This window comes from Podarcis bocagei, assembly GCF_964188305.1.
Source record: "Podarcis bocagei genome assembly, chromosome: 2".
Taxonomy (NCBI): Eukaryota; Metazoa; Chordata; class Lepidosauria; order Squamata; family Lacertidae; genus Podarcis; species Podarcis bocagei.
The window spans coordinates 10,631,954-10,649,041 of NC_138126.1; the positions used below are offsets into that span (position 1 = coordinate 10,631,954).

Below are 17,088 nucleotides of genomic sequence, written 5' to 3' on the forward strand. Positions count from 1 at the left end.
GTCGTGGCCGACTCTGGGGTTGCGGTGCTCATCTTGCTTTATTGGCTGAGGGAGCCGGTGTACAGCTTCCGGGTCATGTGGCCAGCATAACTAAGCCACTTCTGGCGAACCAGAGCAGCGCACAAAAACACTGCTTACCTTCCCGCCTGGAGTGGTACCTATTTATCTACTTGCACTTTGACATGCTTTCGAACTGCTAGGTGGGCAGGAGCTGTGACCGAGCAACGGGAGGTCACTCCATCATGGGGATTCGAACTGCCGACCTTCTGATCGGCACGTCCTATGCGCTGTGGTTTAACCCACAGCGCCACCCACTGGATGCTTAAATAGATGGTCTAATCCACTTGCAGGGCTCTCCTTAGGTTTTTGTGGGCAAAGTTCAGGCCCAACTCCCCACCCCTTGACTTCTGTCAAACTTTGAAAATGCACGCAGCAAACATGTATGAGCCATGCAAAGACTCCAGGAAGTTGCAGAGACTAATCTTCTACCACGTATAATTATCAAAATCATAGTGATTTATTCTCCAGAAAGCTCAAGAGATATTTTTGGAGATGACCTAAGCATCATAATCAACAAGAGCAAGATGTTATTCATTGTACTCTGCCTGAAAAACAGTTTGGTGCAGATAATATTTCCTGTGTTGGAGTCAGACGGAGCTGAGGTTCAGAGCAAGTGAAGGATGGGACGGGAGCAGGAGATGCCTGAATGACATTTAATTCTGCCTTAGCTGAACCCCACCCAGACTGGGAGAGCCACTGCAGCTTGGGTCTTGCAAGAGCTTTTGACTTCTGCTGTGCTGGCTCTGGAGGTGAGAGGAGCTACTGACAAGAGATGTAGAAGGCAGAGGCAGAATGAGATCCCTGCTGCTTCTGTTGCTGCTTCTGCTGCTAATGATGCCCCATGGAGTCTATGGGAACCTGAAGGCCAAATGCCCCTTGAATCTCATCAGGGATCAGAATAAAGCACGCAGTTACTACCGGCCTGGAAACTTCCTTATTAGTGGGATCATACCTTCAAAATATATTCTTGAGCAACTTCCATATGTTTTTTCCCAGACCCCCTCCACCAAGATTGAGAGGTAAGTAATTAAATGCAGGTGGTTGTCATGTTTGTCCACCTCCACCCCAATAGCTCCTCAGGGCAATAGCCCCAGTTACAGGGGTTTGGAGCCTGTAGCAACACACTAGAATGGAAATGAACCTAACCAGATATCCTAAGGATGCATTAAATTATTTCACGTGTAGGAAGGAGGTGAGGATGTCGTGAGATCCAGGTGGTTTCCAAGATGCTGTGATTTTATTTTATTTTTATTTGCACGATTTATATACAGCTTAATTAAAATCATCTCTAAGGAATGCAGCAGTAAACCAACAGCAGTTCATGTTGAAACTTCTCTTAGGTATATTAAAGGTTTCTTCCTCCATCCCAATCCACTTCCCTTTTGTGCCGTGTCTTCTTCAATTATAAGCCTGAGGCTAGAGACTGTCTTAAAAAAGAAATGCTAAATTGCTCTGGGTGATTTAGATAAAATAAAACAGGTCAGAGGACTTTCTGATTAGTGGGTTCAGGTCTCCAAAATATTCAACTCTCTCTCTTTCTCTCTCACACACCTTCAACCCACCAGGATTTTTTCGTAAGTGATCATGACGCCAGTGGTCAGTCTGGGAGAAAGACTCTCCCACCTTGAACCCTGTATTGCCTTTTGAAAAATAGTTGAACAATTTACACAGACCTTCCTTTGAAGCAACCCTTCGGAAGCTGCCATGACCACTGAAGGAAATGCAGCCTTTCCTGCAATTTCCCAGCATTTCACAAACTTTTCAGAGGAAATTGTTTTTACTAATACTTATTTGAAGATGACCTGGCCACATGACCCGGAAGCTGTACACCGGCTCCCTCAGCCAGTAAAGCGAGATGAGCGCTGCAACCCCAGAGTCGGCCACGACTGGACCTAATGGTCAGGGGTCCCTTTACCTTTTTATTTGAAGATGAAGTGCTTCTATACTCCTGAAATGGAGCATAAACCTCCCAATATTTATATACCTGTAATAATTTGTGGATCAGATAATGTTTTTGTTCATTTGTTAACAAATTGTGAATAGCAGTTTAATTTTTTTTAATTGGTATATTTTTTTGCAGTGTCTCACCTATGTTCTACTGGCACATATTGTCCTACTTGTTCACCATCCAGGAGATAAACCAAGATCTCAGGCTCTTACCTAACATCACCCTGGGCTACAATATTTTTGAGAACCACTTTGATGCAAGGTTGACTTCTGACGCCATGCTAGACCTTCTTGCAGGTGGGGGAAGCAATGTCCCAAACTATAACTGCAAGAAATGGAATAACCTGCTGGCTGTTCTTGAGCAATCCAATTCTGTCATCTCAAAGGAGATTTCAGCTATGTCAAGAATCTACAAAATCCCACAGGTAGGAACGGTGGCTCCATGGAGGGACAGAGGAGAATTTCAACCCCAGTGCAGTTGGGAAGGGGCAATAAAACATGGGAAAATCCTGAGCTGTAACGGCTCCTTTTTCAGAATTTAGCTTTAACCAACCTGTCACCCTCCCCTCGGATGTTTCAGACTGCTACTTCCATCAGCCACAGCCAGCATAAATCTTGTTAGATATTTATCATTTCAGGTTAATACAAATCTGTTCCTGAGAGCAAAGCGCACCACTTTTTCTTTTCTCAATAGGTCAGTTATGCCTTCATTGCCCAGGTTCTTGAAGATAAAATCCAGTTCCCTTTTGTCTACCGGATGGTCCCCAAAGAAGAAGCTCAGCACCAGGGCATTCTCAAGTTGCTCCTGCAATTTGGATGGACGTGGATTGGCCTCCTTGCTCCAGACAATGACGGCGCAGAAAGATTTGTGAGTGCCTTGACACCTCTGCTGATCAGCAGTGGAATTTGCATTGCCTTGTCAAAAAGATTTCCAGAAAAGGATGTATTTAAAATGTTCAGCCCAAATGAGCCTTTTGCCATCTGGAGACAAGCCAGAGTATTTGTTTGCTACATAACAACTCAAACGGGACTTGGTATAATCTTTTCGGTACAAGGAGCACTTGAGAAACAAATTGGGCCAAAAGTCTGGATCACAACGGCTTTTCAAGACATCAACTTTATCTTTTCTTTACATCCTTTTTTCTTCAAGTACATCCATGGTTCTTTGTCCTTTGTAATGAAGACCAAAATAAAGAGCACCAAACATATCTACTATGAACCAAGGTCCCATTTCCTTAACCAGTTTTGGGAGGAAGCTTTCCATTGTTCCTATTCAAAGCATGTGTTGTCTATGAAAGGCCGGACAAGATGCAGAGAGGAGGAGAAACTGGAGCCTTTGCCCAGAGAAGAGCAGGAAAGAGTCCTGTCTCAAGACAGCTACGGCACTTACTTCAATGTCCAAGCTGTGGCGCATGCCTTAAATGCTGCATATTCATCTAGATCAAGGTGGATGATGATGGCAGGTGGAAAAAAGGAAGAGGAATTTCTGAGGCTGCAATCATGGCAGGTATTATCTTTCCTTGCAATCCATCGACCCAGCTGTAGAATCCAATTTAGTAGCAAAAAATGTTGCGGTGAATGTAAGTGTTCATTCCTTCCAGAACTAACTGTTTACTGGAACTTCAGCAGATGAACAATGTACAGTGGTACCTTGGTACTTGAACGGCTTGGCTCCTGAACATATCGGCTCCCAAACTCCGCAAACCCAGAAGTGAGTGTTCCGGTTTGCGAATGTTTTTCGGAAGCCGAACGTCCAACACAGCTTCCGTTTGAGTGCAGGAAGCTCTTGCAGCCAATCAGAAGCCGTGCCTTGGTTTTCGAACGGTTTTGGGAGTCAAATGGACTCCCAGAATGGATTAAGTTTAAGAACCAAGGTACCAATGGAAACAGTTAAGCTTTTACAACCTGACAGTAACACTGTCTGTACTTAATTGCCTCTGTGAGTTATTGCCTTCATTGTCTGGGTCAGAGCTCCTGAATTGCTTTGATGTTGAGTGTTGCTCTGCTGTTTTACTGGCACTAAGGAAGTGTGCTGGGCACCACAGAATGCGCTCAAGAAGCTTGGCAAAGTGGCATGTCCCAAACACACGCTGGTGTTCACTATGGATAGCCACGTCAAGGGCTTAACTGGATTGGCCCCCAGAATTGTAGAATAATCTTCACTAGAGATAGTGTGGATCCCTTCCAACTCCAAGATTCTATTATTTTAAGGGCATTCCTGAGCGCTGATTTTTAGGACTACCTTGGTTAAACACTTTGGATACCTATAGTCCTCGTGGGCAGTGGCGTAGCGTGGGTTGTCAGCACCCGGGGCAAGGCAAGTAATTTGCGCCCCCTAACCCGTGGATTTGCGCCCCCTAACCCGTGGATTTGTGCCCCCTAACCCTAACCCCCAGATGTTGCGCCCGGTGCGGCCGGCCCCCCCTGCACCCCCCACGCTACGCCACTGCTCGTGGGTTAAAAAAAATATTTTATTGTCTTTGTATTGATCTTATTCTGCTCAGCTCCTAGCTGTTTTATATGAAAGGCGGTCTATAAATGTTTTAACCGATAACATAGAATTCTTCAAGAGGGCTTATAGTCTACACAAGATGTTCACTGCCCACAATTCATAAGAGCTCAATGGGAATAAGACTGAGATCTCCAACATGGTTCCATGCTTCCTTAATGCTGCTGGTTTCTCCTGTCATTCCAGCTTCACCCTTTCTTGAAAGAAGTCCAATGCTTAAATACTTCTCTGGGCACACTGTGTTTGGATAAGAATGGGGAGCTGCCAACCGACATTCATATTGAGAACTGGGTGATGTTTCCTAATCAGTCTCGTGTTAGAGTGAAGATTGGGAGTCTAGAGAGAGAGGTGTCGACTGGCATAAAGTTTAGCATTAACCCAGAAACCATTGAGTGGCCCAAGCCATTTAAGAAGGTAGGGGATATAACAAAGGGGGGGAGGCTAGGAAAGCATGCTTAACACTTGTCCTTGTGAGAATGACCGCTCCCCACATCAAATGGGGGGCACCTTTTGTGTGGCCATGTGCAGCCCCCTGGATCCCAGTACGGCTCCCAGTAGTACGGGCTGGCTTCACCCTCCCCAGGCTGGATACCTGGAGGTCTCCGCCTACCTCAGCCAATTGCCCAATCTTGCCTGGGGAGGCGTTGCCAGGGGATCGGCCAGGTAGGAGGAGGGACCGCCCTGCCCACACAATGGAAGGTGAATCTTACCTGTGAAGTGAGAATGCTGCAAAACAGCAAGATCCTGAAACTAGAAACAATGTGTTTCCCAGACACTTTCCCCCAGCTACTGCTACAGTTTTCTTATTGCTGTTATTATGTTTTGGTGTGTGTGTGTGTGTGTGTGTGTGTGTGTGTGTGTGTATCCCTTCTTTGCTGTTTCCAAGTGCTTCCCATAAAATAGTGGGTCGAATCAGCTGGACTAGGGATGCTGTTGCGTCCTTACCAGATTCTCTGAGTGAATTCCATTGTCAAAAATGCTACTAACACTCTTTCCTTAATGTACCTTCTTTTCTTAATGGTTAGACTGTGCCTCGCTCCAGGTGCACCAAAAGCTGCCACCCTGGGTATGCCAAGGTGGTTCAAGAAGGAAAGGTGGTTTGCTGCTATGCTTGCGCTCCCTGTGCAGAAGGGACGATCTCCACTCAGAGAGGTAGGTGACTCAAAGGGAGATGAGATTCCTTGGGAGAATAAGGACAGTGAGTTCATTTAGTTATTTTATAATGTGCTCTCAGTTATCAAAGAACAACAACAATGCCTGTCAGGGGCTGGACTTAGGAGGAATGGTGGGGACCATCCCCCCTTCCCCGGAACCTTCCAGAGAAGAGGAGAGAGTATAGATTTAGAACAGTGGCTTGCGGAAGGGCATAGTTCAGAAACTGCAGAGAGGCGAGGCTGGGAAATATTGAAAGAGGAACAGCAGGAAGAAGCAGCACCAGGGGAGAGACAGCTGACAGACTCAGTGTCTTTGGAAAGCATTAATGACTCCCCCCCCCCCGGACCAGACATGCATTAAAGGTAGTAGAACAGAAAGCTCTGAGGCAGAAAGCTCAGATTAACCAACACAAGGGTGACGTAGAATAGGAGAGACGGAAGGGGTGGGACTTTACTTGGAACAACACCGTTATCCTAGATAGAAGGCATTCCTTCATCTCTCTCTCTGTGCGTAGTGAATAAATTACTTGGTAAGAAATGTTTTTTGTTTATCTGCTTCTTGGCTGCGACCATGGGAGGGATGGAATTCCCTGAAGCCTGACAACGCCCAAAAGAAACAATTTTTTTATTTAAAAAAATGTTTAGAAAACCCTGACAAAATAGTGAAGAATAACAAATTTTAAAGACAATGAAAGCACAATATGAAATAAAGAATGCATAATAGGAAAATGATTACAATATGAATAATATGAGCATTTCATGGAAGAAATTTGAAAGTATTTGGATTAGCTACTGTATTAAAGGTATAACAAGAAATCATATGTAAAAAGTGAAGCATGAGAAGGCAATTTTTAACGCTCTTCCACCAGTCCAGCTTACATAAAATTTATCCAAGATGAAGGAGAAATACAGTATACACCTCACAGGTTTGCTGTGAGGATGAAAAGGGAAGGAGAGAGCCGCGCATGCCATCTCCAGCTCCTTGGCAGAAAGGCGGGAGGGAAATGGAGGAAATAAATAATCAAATAAAAAACAAACTGTCAAAGGTCAAGTTGAAGAGAGGCATCTTCAGCATCAGCCAAAACTGTACAACGCAAGACGAAGATGCCAGGAATGCTTCTGTGGGGAGGTTGTTGCCCCTCAGCTTTAACCTACAAGATTGTCTTGGCAATAAAAAGTGGGGGGAAACCCATGTGTGCCACCTCCATCTCCTTGCAGGAAAGACAGGATGCAAGTGTAAACATCAAATAAGCAAATGAAAAATTGTTTGCCTCTCTTTCCCTACTCCACATTCTTATTCATTCAGTTCAATTGTATCCATTCAACTTGTTTTTATTATTGCTTGCTAGCCGCCCTGAGCCCAGCCTTCGCTGGGGAGGGCAGGGTATAAATAAATTATTATTATTATTATTATTATTATTATTATTATTATTATTATTATTATTATTATTATTATTATTTCCTGACCTCTCTCATATTGGTATCTTTCTCCAAAACGCAATAGAACAAAAGTGGCTGATGGAATTAAGTAGTGCTGAAGCCACTCTTTTTCTCCTCCTCAGATGCAGAACATTGCACCAAATGTCCAGAAGACCAATATCCAAACAAGGACCGAGATCACTGCATTGCCAAGATTATTACTTTCCTATCATATAAAGAACATTTGGGGATCCTCCTGACTTCCTTGGCTCTCTTTCTGTCCTTAACCACAGGCTTTCTGTTAGGAATCTTCATTAAATACAAGGAAACTCCCATAGTCAAAGCCAACAACAGGGACCTCTCCTACATCCTCCTTGTCTCCCTCCTGCTGTCCTTTTTGTCCTCCTTCCTCTTCATTGGCTGTCCCACAAAAGTCACCTGCCTCCTTCAACAAGCAGCCTTCAGCACCATCTTCTCAGTTGCTGTCTCTTCTGTGTTGGCTAAAACCATTATGGTGGTACTGGCCTTCTTGGCCACAAAGCCAGGAAACAGGGTGAGGAGATGGCTGGGGAAGAGTCTGGCCAATTCCATTGTCATTTCCTGTTCCAGTGTCCAAATGGTCATTTGCATCATCTGGCTAGGGATCTCTCCCCCATTTCCAGACTCTGACAAGCACTCCCAGGCTGGAGAGATCATCCTGCAGTGCAATGAAGGGTCTGTGTTCATGTTTTATGGTTCCCTTAGCTACATGGGCTTCTTGTCTACCATCTGCTTCATGGTGGCTTTCCTGGCGAGGAAGCTGCCTGGAGCCTTCAATGAAGCCAAGCTGATCACCTTCAGCATGCTGGTCTTCTGCAGTGTTTGGGTGTCCTTTGTGCCCACCTACCTAAGCACAAAGGGAAAATACATGGTAGCCGTGAAGATCTTCTCTATCTTGGCCTCTAGTTCTGGGCTTCTGGGCTGCATCTTCATGCCCAAGTGCTACATTATTGTGCTGAGGCCTGTTCTGAATACAAAAGAGCACCTGACAACAAAAACTAAGAATGGTATCTGATTCTTAAATTAATCAATGTTGACAATGGCCTGCCCTGTAGAAATTAAACACACATAACTGTTTCTGGATTAAAGCTTCATAAACTCTGGCTCTCTCTTTTCATTCTGCATAAATCTTGAATGATGGAAAGGAATGTCTGTTTTATATTATTTCTTTATCAGAGCCTGATTCCCACTAGAGACCTTCCAACCACTTTGGTCTTTATACTGCTCAGGTTCACCTGGCTCACCCTAGTTTTGCACAGTCTTGTTTTCTAAATAATATTGTGCATTGTTGGCATGTTTACGTCATCATTATAGCATCTTAATTCGTTCATGAGGTCCGTTCTTAACCTGAAACTGTTCTTAACCTGAAGCACCACTTTAGCTAATGGGGCCTCCTGCTGCCACTGCTGCCGCGCCGCTGCCAGATTTCTGTTCTCATCCTGAAGCAAAGTTCTTAAGCTGAGGTACTATTTCTGGGTTAGCGGAGTCTGTAACCTGAAGCGTATGTAACCTGAAGCGTATGTAACCCGAGGTACCACTGTATTGGTGTAGGAGAGATTTGCACCTCTAGCAGGACACAAGCACAACAGCACCCCATCCTGTCTTAGCTGCAGAGCATAGCCATCATAACTCATAGTCATTGATAGCTTTAACACACACAAACCAAATTCCTTGAGAAAGTGTGACCAGCTCCATCGGGAACCTCCAGCCCTGCTTGTGAACTTCCCTGAGCCACTGATTCACCACTGTGTGATATAGTGGGGTGGACTGGATGGGACTTTAGTTTAACCCAGTTGCATAGCTCTACCTAAGTTCTTGTGAGCAAAGTTCAAGCCAAACTCTCCTACTCATGTAGGCGATGCATATCACAAACATGTTTTTCTCCAGCTCTGCCCCTGCCCCTTGAGCCATTCATTCCAGACTCCAATAAGTCTCAGAGACAAAACTTCTTCCACTTGTAATTATCAAAATCATAGTGATTTATTACTGTCAGAGCTCAAGAGGTATTTCTGGAGACGGCCTAAACAGCAGAATCAAAAACAGCATGACCTTATTCATTGCACTGTGCCTGGAAAGCAAAGTTGGTGCAGAGAATATTTTTATTGTGTCTGACACAGACTGAGTCAAGATTTTGAGCAGGTGAAAAGCTGGCCAGAGGAAGGAGAGATATGCCTGTGTAAGGTTAGCAGCTCTGAAGCTACAGCTGAACACCTCCCAGATTAGTAAAGCCACTGCCGCTTCAGCCTTGGAAGAGATTTCCTCTTCTTCTGATCTCCTGGCACTGGAGGTGAAAAGAGCCAACTGGGGCATGTAGAAGGCAGAGTCAGAATGATCTTACTGCTCCTTTCACTACTCCTGCTGCTAATCATTCCCCATGAAGTCTGGGGGAGCCTGGAGGCAAAATGCCCCTTGAATCTGATCAAGGATCAAAATGATGCAAACAACTACCACCGGTCTGGAGACTTCCTCATTAGTGGGATTATATCTCCAAATGTTTTTAAAGAGCAGCATCCTTATGTCTTTTCCCAAACCCCAGTGTTCAGGATTAACGAGTAAGTAATTATCTGCAGGTGTCTGTCTTGTTCCTCCACCCCCATTCCAGTGGTTCCTATTTACCCACACATTTCTGAACTACAGCGTCCATCATTCATGATCCTTGCTGGTTGGAGCTGATGGGATTGAGAGTCAAGCAAAAGGTTCTCAAGCACACTTGTCCTATTTGCAGCTTCCCTGGGTTCTTGCCTGTAAAATTATCTGTTCTTATTCATATGTGGCTGGGTAACCCCAGACACCCTGGGCAGCTTCCAACAAATTAAAACACATCAGGACACCAAACATTAAAAATCTATACAGGTCTCATTGGTGGAGTCAGATGTCCAAAATATGAACAACCTCTCCCTCTATCTTCCTCCCCCATCTCTCTCTCTCTCTCTCTCTCTCTCTCTCTCTCTCTCTCTCTCTCTCCCCTCTCTCTCTCTCTCTCTCTCTCTCTGTCACACACACACACACACACACACTCCGTCAACCTGCTAGGCTTCATTCATAAGTAAAGATTTATTGTTGCACTTGGAACTTCCCGATCTGTGCTCAAGCTGATCCCAATTACCATGGAGATACTCTGTTTTCTTGTCCCCAGTCCAGTGGTCATCCTTCGCAATACACTTCCCCTACTTAGAATCATAGAAGTTTAGAGTTGGAAGGGACCATGCCGGTCATCTAGTCCAACCCCTGCAATACAGGAATCTTTTGCCCAATGATGGGCTCTCACCCATGACCCTGGGATTAAGCGTCTCATGCTCTACCAAGTGAGCTACCATTCTTAACCCAAACTTTGGAGAGAATTTTTTTTTTACTGTTTTGTTCTTTGAAGACGGTGTGCTTCTACACTCGTGCATTGCAGGAGCATGCATGGCCCCATTTTTTATTTTATTTTATTTGTATAATAGGCATGCACCCCATTATTTGTGGATGTTCAATTTTGTTGCATGGTGACACTTTTTTATTCTATTTATTTCTTGCAGGCTTAGTGTGAGGTACAGTTGGCACATCATGTCCTTCTTGTTGACCATCCAGGAAATTAACCAGGATCCATGGCTCATACCCAACATCACCCTGGGCTACAACCTCTATGAGAACTATCATGATGCGCGGATGACTTCCGATGCCATGCTAGACCTGCTCGCAGGAGGGGAAGGCAACGTTCCAAACTACCAATGTGGGAAACAGAGTCACATGCTGGTTGTTCTTGAACAGGAAAATTCTGCTATCTCAAAAGAGATTTCAGCCATGTCAGGCATCTACAAAATCCCACAGGTATGAAGGGTGGCAGCATAGAGGGACAGAGGAGAATGCCAGCTACATCAAATGCCTTTTTGTCTCCAGGGCAGTTAAGAAGGGACATTAAAAAATGAGAAAATCCTGAGCTATGAATCTGAGGCTCTTTTTCCAAAACTCAGGAACTCCCATCAGCCTCAACTAGCAGATATTTTGTTACATATTAATCAGTTCAGGTAAATAAATAATCTGTTTCTCATCCTGAAAGCAAAACACCAATCTCTTCCTTTCCTTGCTAGTTCAGTTATGGCTTTATGGCCCGGGTTCTTGAAGATAAAACCCAGTTCCCTTTTGTCTACCAGATGATCCCCAAAGAAGAAACTCTGTACCAGGGGATTATCAAGCTGCTACTGCATTTTGGGTGGACGTGGATTGGTCTCCTTGCTCCAAGCAATGATGATGGAGAAAGATTTGTGAGTGCCTTGACACCTCTGATGATCAGCAGTGGGATTTGCATTGCCATATCAAAAAGAATACCAGAAAAAAACGCATACGAAATATTAGGATCAGATGAATATGTCAGCTGGAATCAAGTGTGTGTGTTTGTTTCCTTTGTAACCTCTCAAGTGGGATGGGCTATCATCTTTTCGCTACAGAGTGAGAAACAGATTGGTCCCAAAGTCTGGATCACAACAGCTTTTCAGGACATCGACTTGAGTTTGTTTTATCCTCCTTATATATTCCAGCACTTCCATGGTTCCTTCTCCTTTGTAATGAAGACAAAATTAAGGAGCACCAGAAATATCTCCTCCGCACCAGACTCCCATTTTCTTCAGCAATTTTGGCGCGAAGCATTTCATTGTTCATATGCAAAACATGTGCTGTCTGTGAGAGGCTGGACAAGGTGTGCACAGGAGAAACTGCAGGATCTGCCCCAGGAGGAGGTGGAGATAACCTTGTCGCAAGACAACTACATCACTTACTTCAGCATCCAAGCCATGGCTCAAGCCTTGAATGCTGCCTATTCAGCAAGATCAAAGCAGCCATTTCGGGTGGGTGGAGGAGACAACTTGGAATTTCAAAGGCTGCATCCATGGCAGGTATTTCCTTTCTCTCTCTCTCTCTCTCTCTCTCTCTCTCTCTCTCTGTGTGTGTGTGTGTGTGTGTGTGTGTGTGTTTTAAATGCTATCCATTGTAGCAACTATAGAATATGGCATTTTTTATAAGACATTTTTGATGCCTATGGCCTCTGAGGATTCCTAGAAGTCTTTTCTTTTCTTTTCTATAGCTCTTATTCTGCAAGGCACCTTGTTATTTTATAACATGAAAGGTGGGCTAGCTTTTTAATAATAAAATAGAATGCCTAAAATGTGCAACAGCCCCAGTTCATAAGAGCTTAAAGTAAACAAGACCAAAATATCCAACATGGTTTCCTGCTTTCTTAATGCTGGTGTTTCCCATGTCATTCCAGCTTCACCATTTTTTAAAAGAAATCCAGTGCTCAAATACTTCCATAGGAGGACTGTGTTTGGATGAGAATGGAGAGCTGCCCATTGACTTTTCTATTGAGAACTGGGTGATGTTTCCTAATAAGTCTCGCGTTAGAGTGAAGATTGGGAGCTTGGAGAAAGAGGCACCCACTGGCGTAAAGTTCTCTATTAACTCAGAAGCCATTGAGTGGCCCAAGCAGTTTAACAAGGTATGGGAAAAAGAAACTGTGCCAACAAAAATGGAATGGCAAGACAAACTGTTAGAGTATATTGAACTGGTTAGATTAACAGAGGCAGTTAGAGATCACACTAGACAAGAGTTTCAAAAAGAATGGAAAAAATCAGAGAATACTTCACTAAAGAATTACCAAAGGAGGGGGTCAGACTGTGCCTTGGCCAAAGGCCTGGTGGAACAGCTCTGTCTTGCAGGCCCTGCGTAAAGATGTCAAGTCCAGCAGGGTCCTAGTCTCTTGTGGCAGAGCGTTCCACCAGATCGGAGCCACAGCCAAAAAAGCCCTGACTCTGGTTGAGGCTAGCCTAACCTCTCTGTGGCGTGGGACCTCCAAGATGTTTTTGTTTGAAGATCGTAAGTTCCTCTGTGGGACATACCAGGAGAGGCGGTCTTGTAGGTACAAGGGTCCTAGGCCGTATAGGGCTTTAAAGGTTAAAACCAGCACCTTAAACCTGATCCTGTACTCCACCAGGAGCCAGTAAAGCTGGTATAGCACTGGGTGAATGTGATCCCGCAGCGAGGATCCCATAAGGAGTCTCGCCGCAGCATTCTGCACCCACTGGAGTTTCTGGGTCAGTCTCAAGGGCAGCCCCATGTAGAGCGAGTTACAATAGTTCAGTCTGGAGGTGACAAATGTGCATCCAAGATGTGCCCTTTTTGACCTCTATGCATGAATTTCATAGCCAGAAATACTCCTAGTGGTTTCCTTCTGATGCACCTTCTCTTTATGGTTAGATCGTGCCTCGCTCGAGATGTACGGAAAGATGTCGACCAGGATATGCCAAAAGGGTTCAGGAAGGAAAGCCAGTTTGCTGCTGTTTGTGTGTTCTGTGTGCGGAAGGGACAATCTCCACTCAGGAAGGTGAGTGACTCCAAGGGTTCCTTGGGAGAATAAAAACAGAGCAGAGATTCACTCAGCGACACTTTCTGTGAAGATTCCAAAGACATTTTTGAATGTGGATCCTTTCTCATCTTTGCTATTTTTACTCACCTTCACCACTTCCAGGAAGTGAGTTGAATTATTATTATTATTAGTAGTAGTAGCAGTAACATTAGTATTATTATATCTGTATGACACCCATCCGACTGGCTTTCCCCAGTCACTCTGAGCAGCTCCTAACAGAATATTACAAACACGATAAAACACCAAACATTAAAAATTTCCCTGATGTCTTCAAAAGGCCAGATAGTTGTTTGCATCCTTGACATCTGTTGGGAGGGCATTCCACAGGGTGTGGGCCACTATCAAGAAAGCCCTCTGCCTAGTTCCCTGTAACCTCATTTCTCAGTAGAAGGAAGCAATCTCTGGGGTACAAAGTGGGGAGTAGGGAGAGTCTCAGCATACATTGCACATAGTCAGTTATTCAGGTATTTTGTACCATGCTTTCAATGAACCAAATCAGAGAACCAACAACAAAAAGATAGTTTTAAAAATCATTTTGAATAACTGAGAAATTGCCAAAAAAAGTAAATACTTAATGCAGTGAAAGCACAATATAAAGTGAACCATACATTATGTTAATATGATTACAATACAACAGCCAATAAAAAGGTTATCTTTATAATAGGGAAAAACCACACAATGAAGATGCCAGATGTATATATCTGGGGTGGCCAGAGGTCTCTCAGCTTTGTCCAGTATTGTATGGTTATTTCAGTGATTAAAAAGTAAGAAAAACTTTGTGCACCACCTCTGTCATCTTGGAGTAAGGGCAGAATGCAAGTGTAAGGTTTAAAGAAGCAAATGAGCCAATTCTGCCTATCTTTTGCTACTGCACATTCTAATTTTTTCACCTACACAACATCAGCATCCGTCTTCAAAATGTACAAGAATGCAGAGGGTTCTGGATGTAAATGGTGTTGAAACCATTCTTTTTCTCCTCCTCAGATGCAGAACGTTGTACAAAATGCTCAGAAGATCAGCATCCGAATAAGGAACGAGATCAGTGTGTCCCCAAAATTATTACTTTCTTGTCTTATGAAGAACATTTGGGGATGATCATACTCTCCATTTCCCTATTCTTGTCCTTAGCAACAGGAATCGTGTTAGGAATCTTCATTAAATATAAAGAAACCCCCATAGCCAAAGCCAACAACAGGAACCTCTCCTATATGCTCCTTGTCTCCCTCCTGCTGTCCTTCTTGTCCTCCTTCCTCTTCATCGGCCGTCCCAGGAAGATCACTTGCCTTCTTCAACAAGCAACCTTCTTCATCATCTTCTCTGTTGCCATCTCCTCTGTGTTAGCAAAAAGCATCACTGTGGTGCTGGCCTTCCTGGCCACAAAACCAGGGAACAGGGTGAGGAGATGGCTGGGGAAGAGTCTGGCCAACTCCATTGTCATTTCCTGCTCCAGTGTCCAAATGGTCATTTGCACCATCTGGCTGGGCATCTCTCCCCCATTCCCAGACTCTGACAAGCACTCCCAGACTGCAGAGATCACCCTGCAGTGCAACGAAGGGTCTGTAGCCATGTTTTATGCTGCCCTCGGTTACATGGGCTTCCTGGCTGCCATCTGCTTCACAGTGGCTTTTCTGGCCAGGAAGCTGCCTGGGGCCTTCAATGAAGCCAAGCTGATCACCTTCAGCATGCTAGTCTTCTGTAGTGTTTGGGTGTCCTTCGTGCCCACCTACCTGAGCACAAAGGGGAAATACATGGTGGCTGTGCAGATCTTCTCTATCTTGGCCTCCAGTGCTGGGCTCCTGGGCTGCATCTTCATTCCCAAGTGCTACATTGTTGTGCTGAGACCTGATCTGAATACAAAGGAGCATCTGACAACAAAAACATAAGGTGGCATCTGTCAGGATTCTGGCAATCCTGTGTTATGTTTATCAAGAACCTGGAGTGTTGTGTTTCATACTTGGGCAAAGGGGGGGGGGATTGAGCCTTTTGAGAAAGCTTTGGATCACTTGTAGGTGAGATTTCTGAGTAAACTCTAGGTCCCTAATAATGTAGTTCTTTCTCTTAGTGATTGCTTGCTGCCTGAGACTTATGGCTTCTTTCCTTGAGGCAGAGGCCCAATGAGAAGCTGGGCTTTCTAGTAAATTTCCAGTGACATTGCCTAAGGGTACACAAGGCTGGTACTCAGTAAAAATGTGCAAGAACCACCTGCTTTGTAGATTCTGCTCTCTGCTCTGCCTTAGACCAGTCTCTAAACCAGTGTCATCAAACCATTTGTCTCTGGGTCCACAGAGTAAACAAACAACGGCTTACACAAAGGAGAGAGAGGGAAGATAGCAAAATATTTATTATATCTTGGTGGACCACAAGCTTAACATGAGTCAACAGTGTGATGCAGCAGCTAAAGCTATTCTAGGCTGCATCAACACAAGTCTAGTGTCCAGATCAAGGGAAGTAATAGTAGCACTCTATTCTGCCTTGGTCAGACCACATCTGAAATACCCTGTCCAGTTCTGGTCACCACAATTTAAGAAGGCCGTTGACAAGCCGGAATGTGTGCAGAGGAGGGCAATCAAGATGATCAAGGGTCTGGAAACCAAGCCTTAGGAGGAGCGCTTGAATGTTTAACCTGGGTATGTTTAACCTGGAAAAGAGGAGACTGATGGGAGATAGGATAGCCATCTTCAAATATCTTAAGGGCTGTTGCATGGAAGATGGTGCAAGCTTGATTTCTCCTGCTCTGGGTGGTAGGACTCGAACCAATGGCTTCAATTTGCAAGAAAGGAGATTCCAACTAAACATTAAAAAAAAACCTTCTCTGGCAGTAAGAGCTGTTCAGCAGTGGAACAGACTCCCATGAGAGGTGGTGGACTCTCCTTCTTTGGAGGTTTTTAAAGAGAGGTTGGAGGGTCATCTGTCATGGATGCTTTAGCTGGGATTCCTGCATTGCAGGGGGTTGGACTAGATCAGGGGTCTGCAACCTTTAAGACAAAAAGAGCCACTTGGACCCGTTTCCGAAGGAAAAAAAACTGGGAGCCGCAAAACTCGTCATTATAAAAATAACTTTTTTGACACTTTTTTATTATTTCTTTGTTTGACCCCTCAGAATTACTCCTCCTCATAGAAATAAATGTTAAATTAACAAGTTACCTTTTTGTGTGTGTGTGTTCTTCACTCCCCTTCAAAACAGTGACCAGTGTACACACCCCCTTTCAATGCAGTGACCAGTGTACATGCCCCTTACAACATATTGGGGGGGAGGGCGGGAAGGGTACGTCGGGACGGTGCATGACTAACGCTCGCACCGCCCCCATGCGACGTCACAGCCAGTACAGTGCCCGCCACAGTGGGGAGTGTCGGGGCGCACAATGCGCCTCCTCCCCTCGCTAGTATTCACCCCGGAGCCGCGGCAAAGGTGTAAAAGAGCCACATGCGGCTCCAGAGCCGCGGGTTGCAGACCCCTGGACTAGATGACCCCCAGGGTCCCTTCCAACTCTAAGATTTTATGATTTCAGTATGCATGCTGCTTTTTCACATAAATGTAACCAACACACCTCACAACATGA

General features: G+C 44.7%; 2 protein-coding genes across 2 annotated transcripts; both read left to right on the forward strand.

Annotated features, from left to right (window-relative positions):
• Positions 1-894: 894 nt before the first annotated feature.
• On the forward strand, positions 895-8,143 carry LOC308579763 (vomeronasal type-2 receptor 26-like; the record flags this gene model as incomplete). The annotated part of the gene is made up of 6 exons (XM_081180697.1): positions 895-1,079; positions 2,141-2,432; positions 2,702-3,514; positions 4,703-4,930; positions 5,542-5,668; positions 7,233-8,143. 6 exons carry the CDS (start codon positions 895-897, stop codon positions 8,141-8,143), a joined length of 2,556 nt encoding a protein of 851 aa, XP_081036823.1.
• Positions 8,144-9,456: 1,313 nt separating this feature from the next.
• On the forward strand, positions 9,457-15,411 carry LOC308579764 (vomeronasal type-2 receptor 26-like; the record flags this gene model as incomplete). Its single annotated transcript, XM_081180698.1, has 5 exons — positions 9,457-9,680; positions 10,650-10,941; positions 11,202-12,002; positions 13,360-13,486; positions 14,513-15,411. The coding sequence occupies 5 exons, from the start codon at positions 9,457-9,459 to the stop codon at positions 15,409-15,411; spliced, it is 2,343 nt and encodes a 780-aa protein (XP_081036824.1).
• Positions 15,412-17,088: the final 1,677 nt, after the last annotated feature.